The sequence below is a fragment of the Diceros bicornis genome, chromosome 18, assembly GCF_020826845.1.
Source record: "Diceros bicornis minor isolate mBicDic1 chromosome 18, mDicBic1.mat.cur, whole genome shotgun sequence".
NCBI classification, from domain to species: domain Eukaryota; kingdom Metazoa; phylum Chordata; class Mammalia; order Perissodactyla; family Rhinocerotidae; genus Diceros; species Diceros bicornis.
Genome location: NC_080757.1, coordinates 44,081,109 through 44,095,202, shown reverse-complemented (window position 1 = coordinate 44,095,202; position 14,094 = coordinate 44,081,109). Strand labels below are relative to the sequence as shown.

At 39.3% G+C, this 14,094-nt stretch overlaps 1 protein-coding gene across 1 annotated transcript in view; it reads left to right on the top strand.

Moving 5' to 3' along the window:
* The window catches only part of NSF (N-ethylmaleimide sensitive factor, vesicle fusing ATPase), a 145,799-nt gene that overhangs the window by 128,954 nt on the left and 2,751 nt on the right, over window positions 1-14,094 (top strand). Inside the window, exons 18-19 of the mRNA XM_058561264.1 lie at window positions 10,982-11,116; window positions 13,061-13,174. Of these exons, the coding sequence (XP_058417247.1) occupies window positions 10,982-11,116; window positions 13,061-13,174 (249 nt within the window). The remainder of the gene's footprint in view (window positions 1-10,981; window positions 11,117-13,060; window positions 13,175-14,094) is intronic.

The window sequence follows — 14,094 nt, the reverse complement described above, 5'->3', positions numbered from 1 at the left end:
CTAGATGGTACTAATCCTATGGGACCACTGTCACATATTCAATCCATCATTGACCACAATGTCGTTATGCTATGCAAGATCATATATGCTTTTATTAGGATGTACGTTTAATAAACATTTTTTCCACACTATAAAAATACAAAGATGAGTAAGACATTGTACCTGCCCTCAAAGAGCTTATAATCCAGGACCACCTGTTCAGTTGTTCAGCTTGTACACAATATGTGCACAAGGTCAAGTGGCAAGTAGGGGTTAGCATCCAGCCCACACTCTGCTCACCAAGCTGTGCACCCTGGTGTGGGGCTGAAGGTGCCCTGATTAGGGTTGCCAGATTTAGTAGATAAGAGTATAGGATACCCAGTTTAATTTGAATTTCAGAAAGACATCAAATAATTTTTTAGTGTAAGTATATCCCTTGCAGTGTTTGGGACATACTTATACTCAGGGCTTTATCTGACAACCCTAACCCTGAGGAAGAGGGAAAGGGGTGCCTTTTTACTCATACAAGGTGCTGGGGCTTTGGGGGATGGGAGCAAGGGTGGCTGCGCTCACCCAAATGACTGCTTTTATTTAATTCGTCCACCTAGAAGGGGTGTTTTTTTCTCGTTCATACAGAGGCTTCCCAGTGTCCCTGTCACAATCCAGTGATGGGGAAAGATGTGTAAACATGATGTATGTAGTTAGGTTTTATAAGTTATGTGGGTTCCAGTGGAATATAAAGGAAAGCATGGTCCATTTTACCTGAGAAAATCTGCAGATGTTTCACAAATAGAAGTTCTTGATCTTAGTCTTGAAAGATGAGCAAGAGGGAGATTTATCAGGGCCATTGTGCCGTGCTAAGGAATTCCAGCTCTGCAGCAATGGGGAGAGACAGTGAAAGGTGGGCCTGTGCCAGAATTAGCAAATTTTTATTATTTACCTACTAATACTTGGGAGTTTAAGGATATGTTTTGTGTACAGTTACTTATCTTAGGCTTCACATGGCATATTCAGTTTCACTGGAGGGAAGAACAGAAATTCCTAAGAAATCAAAGGCTTCATTTTTTCCAAATGACTAAAGCTTAACCTCTTTAAATATCAATTGTTGTTATACTTTAGCCTTTTTTAAGAGGAAAAAAATGGCTACATACATCTTTGGTGTCTGAAACAAAGTATAATAAACACTATGTTAATGAGTAAAGATCATCATTACAAACCACAATCATATGGGTCAGTAATCCATGAAACAGCAAGAACTATTGGAATGTGTAAGACTCTAGCCTGGTAGTCATTAAGTAGGCCCAGTGTGCCCTTTTTTGTTGTTTTTTACACTTTTTCTTGTTTTTAATGGTTTTACTGTTAATGTTTAATGATTCAGCTGTTAACTTGCAGAATCCAAGTGAGTTGCGTCAGTCGGCCTGCCCCTGACAGTTCCCCCTTCGAATTCGCTGCTTCTGTCAGCTGTGAACTAAGAAAGGCAACCCCCAGGACTCATGACTGTTTGTAAAGTAAGAGTAACGAGGCTGCGATGAGAGCTGGAGGAGACTCCCTGTGAGCAGGGCCTCGTCATCACTGCTGTGGGGCCCTTCCTCCATAAAAAAAAATTTCAGATTTTGTTTTCCAACTGTTGGTATTTAAAACATTTTCTTCAACCTGAAAGTTCATTTTTTCTTCTGATTTTAAAAGCAAATAGAACATTTTTGTGGGCCTCCAAAGTTTTATGGGCCCTTTCCACTGTGCCCACTGTGCCTAATGGATAAGTTGGCTCTACCTGTGAGTAGAGTCACTTGAACCTCACTTTATCGTGTTTTTTTCAGTTCTAGAAGTTAGAGGATTTTTGCTTATTTCTTGGTTCTTGGCTGTGTTCTGGATAATTTGAAATTGTTCAGCAAATTGGCCACCAGATAAGTGAAGTGTTGTTACTGGGCACATTGAATCCATGTTCTGAAAGATTGGTGCCTAAAGGAGTAAAGCAGGTTCTATAGGGTTCAGTGAGAGCAGAGTGTGGAGAGAAGGCAAGTTTTGAAAAATCTTGAACATAAGAAATAATTGCAAACTGGTAGAAAATGCTAGAAAGCATTTTAATAAAAAGGAATGCTATGAATAAAAATCACAGAGATAGAAATAAAATGAGAAAGAAGAAGAAAATTGATCTGATTAGAGCACAGGGATTGTTTTAGGGCACGGGAAGCTAAAAGCTGAGAGAGGTAGGAAAATCTCCTATGGGTGCAAAGTTGAGGGGTTTGGGTTTGCTATTAACCAGTGGTCGTCTTAGTTAAGTTTCTAATGAGAGAGCACGTCTACAAAACTATTCCTTTTGACACTAAGAATACTGTGGCATGGTCACTACAACTTTATTTTCTTAATTTATTTATTAACCTTTTCTTCTAGGAGCTCAGAGGTCATCATTTCTAGGTGATAGATCTACCTAACTGATAATTAAGAGATCAGCTATTGCTGATATGAGTTAAAAATTACACAAATAAGAACAATGGACAGCAAAGCATAGTGGAAATACCAGTGAGGCCTGGACTGTATTTTCAGCTCCCTCCCTGGATGTAAAAGCTTCGGACAGGTCACTTCGCCTCTCACCCCAGGTTTCTCATCTACAAAATAACCAGGAGAGGGAGAAGGAGAAGACTAGGTAATCTTTAGGCTAGGTAATCTTTAAGAGCTACTCCGAGTGTAAAATCTGTGATTCAGTGTCTTTTTCATAAATTGGTACTAAAATACTCTCTAATATCACAAAGCAGTCTGCTCTTGCCTATAGTAATTATTTAATAAAATTATTTGAAGTTTCTCATTTCATATCCAATCTACATCATGAATTCCCCTCCTTATTGTCGTCTGCCCCACTTGCCGCACATGAGGATGGTGACAAAGAAGGAGACTAAGAATTTGCTTCAGGGTAAAATCCAATGGAGAGTTTAGTAGTTGTCTGCCTAGTTGTAGCATGATTTATTTGAAACATCCTTCCTTTGGTATTCAACTTAAACATTTAACTACCAAAAAAAAAAGTTACGGACATTTGAGCATGAGAAATCAGAAATGCATGCGGGATATGCAAAGAGGCCCCATTCCTCTCCTTGCACGGTCCAGACTCCTGGTTGTTTTTAATGGTACTCAATTTTTTTCTCTTGGTTTGGGGAAACCAGGAGTTGTAGGAGATGCTTAGTAATACTTGTTATCTTGCTAGCTTAAATTAATGCTTCTAATGAATCTTATCTTTTCTCTGTTAGAGAAGTCTGTGTTATCCAATCAATAGCTTAACTATTGATTGATCAGTTGATTAAAAGAAAGACATGTGACAGCCTTTGCATCTACTCATATTGTGAATGAAGCATACATGCCATTTTTTCTATTTTATTTTCTTTAAAACTTGTTATCATGGCATTCAACACTTGGGGCTCAGAGACACTCTGAAATGGTAGGTAGTTATTTTCCTGCTGAACACTTGGTATAATGTGCATTTTTCTAGAGCCAGAGGAGAGAATCTAACAAGGAAGCAGTGATCTGCTACCCTTGAAACCTACACTGAGATCACCATTCATTCATTCAACACAAATTTGTTAACTTCTCACTAGTTATAAGGCACTGTGCCAGCCCTGGATACATCAATAAAACCAAACAGATAGAAATCCTGTCCTCATGAAGGAAGACCAGCAATAAATACAATAAATAGGTAAAGACAGTAAATGAGTAAAGTATCTAGTATGTTAAAAGGTGATCCATGCTGAGCGGGGAAAGAGCAGGATACAGGGAGATGAAGAAGGGGGTGTTGCAGTTTTAGATGGGCTTGTGGGGGGGTTCTGGAGGCCTTGTGGAAAGGTGACACTCAAGCAAAGCCTTGACTTTGAGGGAAAGAACCATGTGGATATATAAGGGAAGAGCATTCTAGGCAGAGGGAACATAGGAGTGTCTTCTGTGTGCCAGGCATGCCATGCTAAGAACTGCAAAGATATAGATGAATAAAACATGGCTCCTACCCCCAGGGAGCTGACAGGCTAGAAACAAGATTCAGACTTGCAAATAAACGCAGTGATAAAGTTGTACAAGCACTATGGTAGGTAGAATTTTTTTTAAATCTATATCAAATAATACAAAGTAAAAATATGAGAAATTATTCTGTTTCAAGAATGAAGCTAGGATAACTGGTGGACTAAAGCACCTCTTACTAGCAAAGCTGCTTCACACCCTGTGCCCTGAATTTCTCCTCAGAAGTCTCTGCCTCTCATTGAGGCCCCTCACTCTCACCTGCTGCCACCACTCCTTCTGAGGGGGTGTTTGATCTTTAGCTTCAGGCCCCATCTGGGCCTCACCGCAACCCTAGTTAAGCTGAAGATTGGAGCTCTCATCTTCCCCTGACACAGAGTGAACGTTGGCCCTCTGGGAGAATGTGCTCTCTCTGTAGCGTTTGCTGCGGGTGCCCTGTGTTGTTATGGGGAAGAGAGGAATTCTCAGGCGCCCCACTGCTCGTCCACCCACCTTAATGTTACGCATTCCTGACATCCTAGGCAGGGGATGATTTTTCAGGTTCCTCTCAAGACTGTCCGTTCAAACTCTCACTTCTTTTCATTCTTGCCTCCTCTGAAAGTGATGGCAAAGCCCCCTCCCCCAAGCATTCTTCACCTCGTGCTCTACTCTGACAGGTAGGTAGGATTTTTAATCCCATTTTTATGGTTGAGGGGGAGACAGGTGCTGAGAGTTTAAAAAATCTAGCCCAAATCACACAGCTGTGAATGATGGAGCCTGTACTTTTTCTACTGCACCAAGCCGCCTATTCATCAGGGACCTTGCCTCTCCTCCCTTGCTTTCTGCCAGCCCTGGGCTTGCATTAAAAAGGATGCCAGTTGTGTGAGGTATTGGTGAAAAGGTGCAGATGCTTCCTGGGCCTGCTTGCTCTTAGAACTGGCGTGTCATAGTGCAGCCGCTTTCTCAAGGCCACAGACCATCCTGCATGTAGCTGCCAGGATCATCTTTCTCTTCATCACAGTTCTTCCCCCTCAAGAACCTTCTTTAGTTTCCTGTTGCTTTTTATACTAAATCTCCTTCCTGAGTTTAACATTCTGAGTCTTCCTTTTATTGGCTGCCCACTCCCCATCTCTCTAAAAAGACTCCATTTCAGCCCTTAGTGCCCTGGCTCAGCTGCCTCCACCACCCACATAGGATTTGGTAGCATCAGAGACCCTTCCCTCCTCCTCCAGGGCCTACTCTTTGTCAGTCTCTCTACAATACTGCAGGAATCTTCCTAGATGACCCCTCTCCAATGTAACTGTCCCCATATGCTGTGTCCCCTTAGCCATTATTAGTTTGTATTTGCTGATGTATTACTTGGTAGTGGTCTCTGAGTATGTATTTGCTCTTCCTGGCTAAATTGTAATCACTTTAAGGCACCAATCAAATCTCATGATTCCATAAGTACCTGAACAGAGTAAATTCTTGTTAATAGTATGATCAACTAATCTATTTTAGGGGCCGGCCCCATGGTGTAGCAGTTAAATGCGTGTGCTCCGCTGCCGGCTGCCCGGGTTCAGATCCCGGGCACGCACCGACAGACCGCTTGTCAGGCCATGCTGCAGCGGCGTCTCATATAAAGTGGAGGAAGATGGGCACGGATGTTAGCTCAGGGCCAGTCTTCCTCGGCAAAAAGAGGAAGATTAGCATGGATGTTAGCTCAGGGCTGATCTTCCTCACACACAAAAAAAACTAATCTACTTTATCTTTTATTTACCAGGTTTATAAATTCTTAATATTCTGAAATTTTTCACTCTCATTTATAAAAACCTCAAATTCTAACAAGCAGAAAATAAAGTTTAAGGCCCCCAGCACACAGCAGTTTTGAGTTGCACTTTTAAACTCACCTCTTAATCCATTTCAGGGTTTCCAATTGTTCACAGTTAATTCTTCTTACCAGGAGTGTATTACACTTGCTCAGCATTGAATGATATGGAAAGAATGGCCTTTCTTTATGGCATAACTGATTTTACTTTTGTTCACAGGTTAAAATCAGCCCTTCCATTTCACTACAGCATTATATTGGTGGCATTTTTATTTAAGACAAAAAAAGCTTTCTTCCACATGAACTTTTGTTACAAATCAGTTTATTGGGGCCAATCAATGGGCAGGACCTATGAAAGGGTGTGGATTATCTGGTTAGTCCTTTGTGTGGCAAAAGGCTTAGATACTGCTTAGTACTTGGTTCATTCTTCATCATGTAAAGAAGTGTTTTTTTGAAGGATCAACACCTGACTGAGCCCTGCCTTTTTCATGGTAATGTTTTCACCTGAGTTGCTTCTTATGGTACTAAGAATTAGTTAACTAATACTTATTTAACCTTGGAACAATGTTTATCATAATCCGACTGGCAGATAGTCATTTTATTTAGGCCTTTTCTTTATTGCAACAGGACTAACAAATCTCAGTAAAGAGTATGCTGGGAACAATTTTTTTTTCCAAATAAGTTATCACTCTACTTATTTTCTTTCCATCAAGGGGCATGTTTTGGTGCTGTAGGCTTAAGACTAGTAGCCACAAATTAACAAGTTGGAGTTTCCCTCTTGGGTTGAACTCTACTTTTATTTTTGAAGCTGGCCTTCCTATTTTATGATGCTGGCAGCTTTTCCTCCAAAATGCTCTCCAATGTGATTTTTATATTAATACATTCAGAGCTGTTTTTTCATGATAAAGCTTCCTCATGAGCATTACCACTAATTAATATACAAAATGACCCAGCACAATTTATTATTTGGTAATGTTTTTCGGTGTTTTTTTAAAGATGATGCTTTACAAGTCAAGGCCTAAACTTGCCTGGGTCGTGACCTCTCTGCAGTGTTTGCAGACTTGTGAAACAAGAAGAAAAGCAAAACGTAAATTAGCCTCTTCATTATAAGTTGCTCTACATTTCCCAGTCTTTCAACACTCTGAAGAACATAGTCACTCTCAACGGAACAGAAAATTTCACTAGGAAAATGGCAATTCCCACTTTCTGGGATAAGTAAGAAGTTTCTTACTCAATGCCATTTTTCTAGGGCCACCATTGTCCTCCATGAGAGAGGAGCAAGATGAGGGAGTTTGAATTATGGGCTATGGAACATTAAAAACCTAAGTAAAAAAGAAAAGTAACAGTTACCTTTATTTTTTTTTTTATTTTTTTTATTTTTTTGTGAGGAAGATCAGCCCTGAGCTAACATCCATGCTAATCCTCCTCTTTTTGCTGAGGAAGACCGGCTCTGAGCTAACATCTATTGCCAATCCTCCTCCTTTTTTTCCCCAAAGCCCCAGTAGATGGTTGTATGTCATAGTTGCACATCCTTCTAGTTGCTGTACGTGGGACTTGGCCTCAGCGTGGCCAGAGAAGCAGTGCGTCAGTGCACGCCCAGGATCCAAACCCGGGCCGCCAGTAGCGGAGTGCGCGCACTTAACCACTAAGCCATGGGGCCGGCCCAACAGTTACCTTTAAATGTAATGAGAATGTACCAGCCTGTATGGGCTTTGGCATCTGTTAGCCTTCAGGGATACGTTCCTAAGGGTACCACTAGAATTTAGTGTTGAAAAATACGTGGAGTGTAAAAGCACCACTTTTCTGTTATAGTCGAAGTTAATATGTCTTGATGTGTTCGTAATTATTCCAACGCCCCAGTTTTTGTTTTTGTTATTTTGCCTTTGGACTTAGGTATTTCTGATCCTTCTGGCTTGGAATGTCCATCCCTTTCATCTTCCCAATCAACCTTCCCAATTATTCCTTAAAACTCAGTTCCGGTATTATCTCCCCCAGAGAAAGACGCTTTCTCTACCACATGTTTCTTCCCTCTACCATGGCATCCTGTACGTAATACCTCCACCTTTCCATACTGTATTGTAATGATCTCTTTTGTATCTGTCTGTCTCTCCATACAAGGTCTGCTCTATATTCATCTAAGAGATTGGTAAAGGTCTGTTGATAATGTGTTTGAATTTGGCTAGTTGATTTCTTAAATAATAATGATTATCCTTTCATCGGTATACTTCACAGGTACACTTCTATCCCATTGTCTTTGTATAGTCATCTGATATGCCAATCACTGATTGTACCAGAAGGTCTCCACTTTGTTTCTTTGATATGCCTTTGTTTATGTTGGTTCCTTATCTGTTATTGGCACAGTAGATGAACAAAAACAATGAGTAAGATTGAGAAAGGCTAATGTGCCTTATTGACAGGTGTAATATTTACAAAACCCAAATTGAAGTTGTTTTGGCATGTCATCTTCAATTTCTTAAAATCTTTTCTTGCACTTATTTTAATTTCTGCATCATAATTTTTTTATTTGCTCATTTATTTTAGCATCCTGAGTTTCTAAGATATGTGAATAGGCTTAATGATTGTATTAAAGCCTTATCTGTGGAATGAGTGTGTATCATAAATCCAGTGACATAAGTTTAAAATTTATTACTCTTCCATTTTCCAAGTAAACATTTATTTAAATGTGTTTTTCTTCATGAAGAAAGACAGTATGTAATTTTGGATTCTGGATCTGGTTTCCATTCCTGGCTCCAACATTTATTAGTTACTTGACCTTGAATAAATTACTCACATTTGTGAGGCTCAATAGCTTCATCAGTAAAATAGAGGTAATACTAGTACTTAATTCTCAGGATGATAATGAACATTAAGTGAGAGAGTGATCTAAAGAGGTGCCATACTACAAGTAGGAGTAAGTGAAGTGTCTATATTGAATGGTGAGATACCCAGACCCCTTCCCCCATTGACTCTCAGTATGCTGGAAACTAGGCTTTATAGCCCTCAGGAGGGAGATTGGAAGATTCTTCTCTGGGAAAAATTTACACATACTGACCTTTGAGGGACCGCTAATAATCAGCCAAGTCTTATCTGATCATCCTGTAGTGATGCCCTCAGACTCAGAACTTCCAGTCATTAGTTTCCTCTTAAGTATAAATAGTCATCCAACAATCACTAGACATTTGAGGAAAGCCTCCAATGAACAAACAGGAAAAAGAAACTCAGAGGAAACAGAGATAACAGAGAACAGAATAAAATGTTTTTAAAAATGTGTAATATTCACAGAGATCTAAAATAAGGTATTGTACCCATCAAATATAAGAAGATGTAATGAAAAAAAGAAACAAGAAAGAGCTCTTAGAAGTAAAAAATATATATATTATAGAAAGAACTTAATATAAAGCTTAGAAGATAAAGTTGATGCTAATTTAAAAAATATTAGAAAGAGAATGAAATGAAAACCAGGAGAAAAAAGAAGAAAATGAGAGGATCAGTCTATGCCAGTATCCAACAAAAGGAGGTTCCAGGAAGAAGGAAAAAAACAGAAAATGAATGGAAGGAAATCTCAAAGAAATAATCCAAGATAATTTCCTAAAACTAAATGATTGGAGTTTCCAGTTTAGAAAGGACCCATCTAGTGCCAGCAAAATGAGTAAAGAAAGACTTATGTCAGCCTACATTAGTCTGAAATTACAGAACATAGGGTAAACAAAGATTCCTTAAAAATTATATTTGAAAAAAACAAGTTAGAAACAAAGAGTCAGAAAATCAGAATGGCATCAGTTTTCTAGCCAGCAACACTGAAAATTAAAAGACAACAGAGCAATGCCTTCAAAATTCTGAGGGGAAAATTATTTCTAACCTTGTTGTCGATACCCAGCCAAACTATCAAGTATAAATGGAGTGTCCAATATTAGGGTGGAATAAAGGCATTTTGAGATATTCAAGGTCTTTAAATTTTTACCTCCCATACACCTTTTCTCAGGAAGCTTTTGAAGTATATGCACCACAGAAAAGAGGGAACAAATGAAGAAAAAGGAAGAGCTAGGATACAAGGGATCTAACAGAGAAGAGAGGAAAGTTCTAGAACTCCAGCTGTGCAGCAGGCCTAGATAGCAGTCAATTTAGCTTGAGCTCTGAGAACAGAGGACTCCAGGAAAGGAATTTTTAAAAAGTTGGGCGTTTTTTGTTTTTGTTTTTAATTCTCTAATGTATTTGAATGTATTGAAAGGATGTTTATGGTTGTGTTTGGGGGTCAACTTGTGAAAAGTACCTGGTAAACTAAGCAAAGGGGGAAAAATGGCAATTATTAACTCTAATAAAAACAAAATGTTGCCCAAAAAAGGAAAGTTAATAGTACGCTACCACATGGCTTAGCTGTAAGTCATATTTATATAGTTATAATAAATACTGAATACAGACTTAACCAAAGACAATGAAATAACTATTGGAAGGCTGAGCAAAGGGACATATGGGGGGTAAGTGCAAAATTAATATTAGATCCGCATCATCCATAACAGGAGGTCAGTAAATAATATTTAAAGCCAAAAATAAAAATCTAAAAATAGTAGTGTAACCTTGTTATTTAAAGATAAGGTGGTAAATACAAGAAGAAAAGCTGGGAGTTGAAAATGGTTGCCTGTGAAGAAGAGGAATCAGGAATGGTGGCATAGGCCTGCTGTAGTTTTTAAGCATTTTTTGTATATTTTTGGGTTAAAAATGAAATTTTAAAATATTAAATGACACAATTATGTAAAGCACTTAACACCTTGCCTTTCACAGTTAAGTGTTGCATAAATGTAAACTATTATTATTACCTTATTCCTTCTAAATTGCATACTAAAGCCTTGCTAAGTGGGTGATACAGACTTTCCATTCATTCATTTCCTTTTTTTTTTTTTCAATTCCCACCATACATATACCATGTTGGCTGTGAAAAATGAATTACAACATATGCTGAAGTATCTTCCTATTTGTTTTGTATTATCTCCCTGATTTACTAATCCATTATTTTATTGATGTGAATGAGAAGAAAATGTTGCTCTTTCTGAATCATGTTGATACTTTTTTTTAGAATTTCAAGAGGAAAATTCTTAACTTTTTCCTTCACTTTTGCCTGATCATTCACATTTCCGCAATTAAATAAATGGGTATTGTTCAGGCTTACTCTAGTTTCCCAATCGGTCCTACCCTATGCATTTTAACATGTTTTCTCCCTATGATCAGGGCCGCAAGCTTCTTATCATTGGGACCACTAGCCGCAAAGATGTCCTTCAGGAGATGGAAATGCTTAACGCTTTCAGCACCACCATCCACGTGCCCAACATTGCCACGGGAGAGCAGCTGTTAGAGGCTTTGGAGGTGAAAATGAGTTAATGGATTGCACACTGTTTATAAGAAAGGAGTCAAGGCTGGAAATAATGCTAAGGGGTGCCACAGACATCACACCTGATGTTTAGTTTCTATGTTATCCTAGAACATGTGGGACCTAGGATATACCTTCAGTTGTTTTCAGGAATTAGAGGAAGAAGAGATGGCTATCAGTGAGAGTGAATTAATTTCCCACTCCTCAGTGTAGGCAGCATACAACCTGCCAGGAATGAATTACTCTGTGCCCAGCATGAGTAATGCATATAGATTACATGAACCAGAAACATGGAATGTGGGTTGAGGAGGGTAAAGTAATCAATATATAGAAAATTCATTCATTCATAGTAGCTTTCAGCCCATTTACTTGCATTTAATAAGTTGAAACAATGATTAAAACCTTAGAAACTTCAAAAAAGCTACCGAAATAAAAGGAGCTGCTTTATTAAAAAGTTCAAGGGCGGCCGGCCCCGTGGCTTAGCAGTTAAGTGCACGCCCTCTGCTAGTGGCGGCCCGGGTTCTGATCCTGGGTGCGCACTGACGCACCACTTGTCCAGCCATGCTGAGGCAGCGTCCCACGTACAGCAACTAGAAGGATGTGCAACTATGACATACAACTATCTACTGGGGCTTTGGGGAGAAAAAGGAGGACTGGTAATAAGTGTTAGCTCAGGGCCAGTCCTCCTCAGCAAAAAGAGGAGGATTGGCGTGGATGTTAGCTCAGGACTGACCTTCCTCACAAAAAAAAAAAACAAAAAAAAGTGCAAGGGCTGGCCAGGTGGCGCAGGCGTTAAGTTCACGCATGCTGCTTTGGCAGCCTGGCGTTCACCGGTTCAGATCCTGGGCCCAGACCTACTTACCGCTCATCAAGCCACACTGTGGCGGCGTCCCACATAGAAGAACTAGAAGGACCTAGAACTAGGATATACAACTATGTACTGCGACTTTGGGGAGAAAAAAAAAAGAGAAAGAGGAAGATTGGCAACAAATGTTAGCTCAGGGCCAATCTTCCTCAAAAAAAAAAAAAAAGTTCACATTATGGGGGCCAGCCCAGTGGCATAGTGGTTAAGTTTGCACGCTCTGCTTTGGCAGCCCAGGGTTCGTGGGTTCATATCTCAGGTGTAGACCTACATACTGCTCATCAAGCCATGCTACGGCAGCGTCCCATATATAAAGTAGAGGAAGATTGGTATAGATGTTAGCTCAGCGACAATCTTCCTCAAGCAAAAAGAGGAAGACTGGCAACAGATGTTAGCTCAGGGCCAGTCTTCCTCACCAAAAAAAAAAAGTTTATATTATGGAAATATTTTCTTACATTTTTTTGAGGATGACAAAGTCTTTAATTTTAAAAATATATATACTCTTCATTAAACTTTTGATTAGTATCAATGTGCACAAATGACTTGATGAGATCTGTTAGAAAATATTATCTAGTGACTTGTTCAGCAGTATTGAAGGCTTCTTAAAATCCTCAAGACCCATACAACCGGGGCATACTCCCAACAAAATAGAAATTATCTATATGATAAATGTCTCCAGGTTACCTGTTTGAGCAGCTTTTGTGCTGGGGTCGGGTAAGAGAATTAAATTTAGTCTGCTTTGACACATACAGATTGTTCCTAGAAAGGAATGTTAAAAATTTTAACTGATATTTATTATAGATTGGAGCTACTATTTTTCCCCCCAGCAAATATATCTCTAAATTATAATGGAGATCTATAGGAAAACAAGATTTAGGATACCAGTTTTCACTTTTATAATTACACCTAATGGGTTTAGGAAGGTCAGGTTGAATTTTAAAATATGGGGGAATCCTGTCAACTTGAACCAGTCGGGTAGTTCTTATCACTGTTCTTTTAAGGATAAATGTGAGAATTAACTAAAGTTGTTGATGCACTTACTATAAAAGTGCTTTCGTTATTTTTATTGTTTTTGTAGCTTTTGGGCAACTTCAGGGATAAGGAACGTACCACAATTGCACAGCAAGTCAAAGGGAAGAAGGTCTGGATAGGAATCAAGAAGTTACTAATGTTGATTGAGATGTCCCTACAGGTAAGGTGCTTCCTTCTCCATGTGATTCAAACATAGAAGTTTCATGATATACCAAGAAGTTTTATATTTCCTTTGCTAAGGTTTTAATTAATATGTTATAATTCTATTATATTATTTCCAAACTCAAGTTGATATTAGTAGCCTGCTTCTGAGATCAAACAATAACTTATTGGTACTTATCTTTCCCACTTCTTAAAATTCAAAAAGAAAAGAAAAGATTATAAAGTTACCTTAAGTTTTAATTTAGGGATCACTAGATCTTAGAACTAGAAAGGACTTCAAAGAGCAATTGTTCTGCTGCTCCCTCATGTTAGAGACGAGGGTACTGACTGTCACAGGTTGTCAGTGAGTTATCCAAGGTCACAGAAAATTCTTGATGGAGGGGGACGGCATTGTCCATCAGAGATCAGGAAGCTACTGCACATACACTGAAAGGGGCCTGAGAGACTATGTGAAGGGAGAAGTTAACTGAGTGGTACAGGTTAGACTTAGGCTCTGTATACTTTCCCCTGGCTGGGTTCCTGGAAATTTCATGCAAACTGCAGTAGGGTTGAAGCATCCAGGATCACATAGAAAACAGCCCCAGGCTGCTGACTGGGCAAAGACATGAAACTTCTTTGGGACTTTTTCACGTCTCCTGGCAACTTACCTTTCCTCTTTTGGGAACTCCACCCCTCCATGTGCCCATCCTGTGTCTTCTTGTCCTTACCTGACATACTAGTTAGATAATAAATGTATCCCTACCAAGCTCTATGAGTTCAGCGACCTTGGTCTCACTTACATTGAATCCACAGCCCCAGAACAGAGCTGGACACATAATAGGGTGCTCGGTAGACTTTGGTTGAATGAATCTATCCCAGGTCCTGGGTGGATAGACTGGCTGCATTCTAAGCATTATGTATTACTGCTTAGTCCTGCCA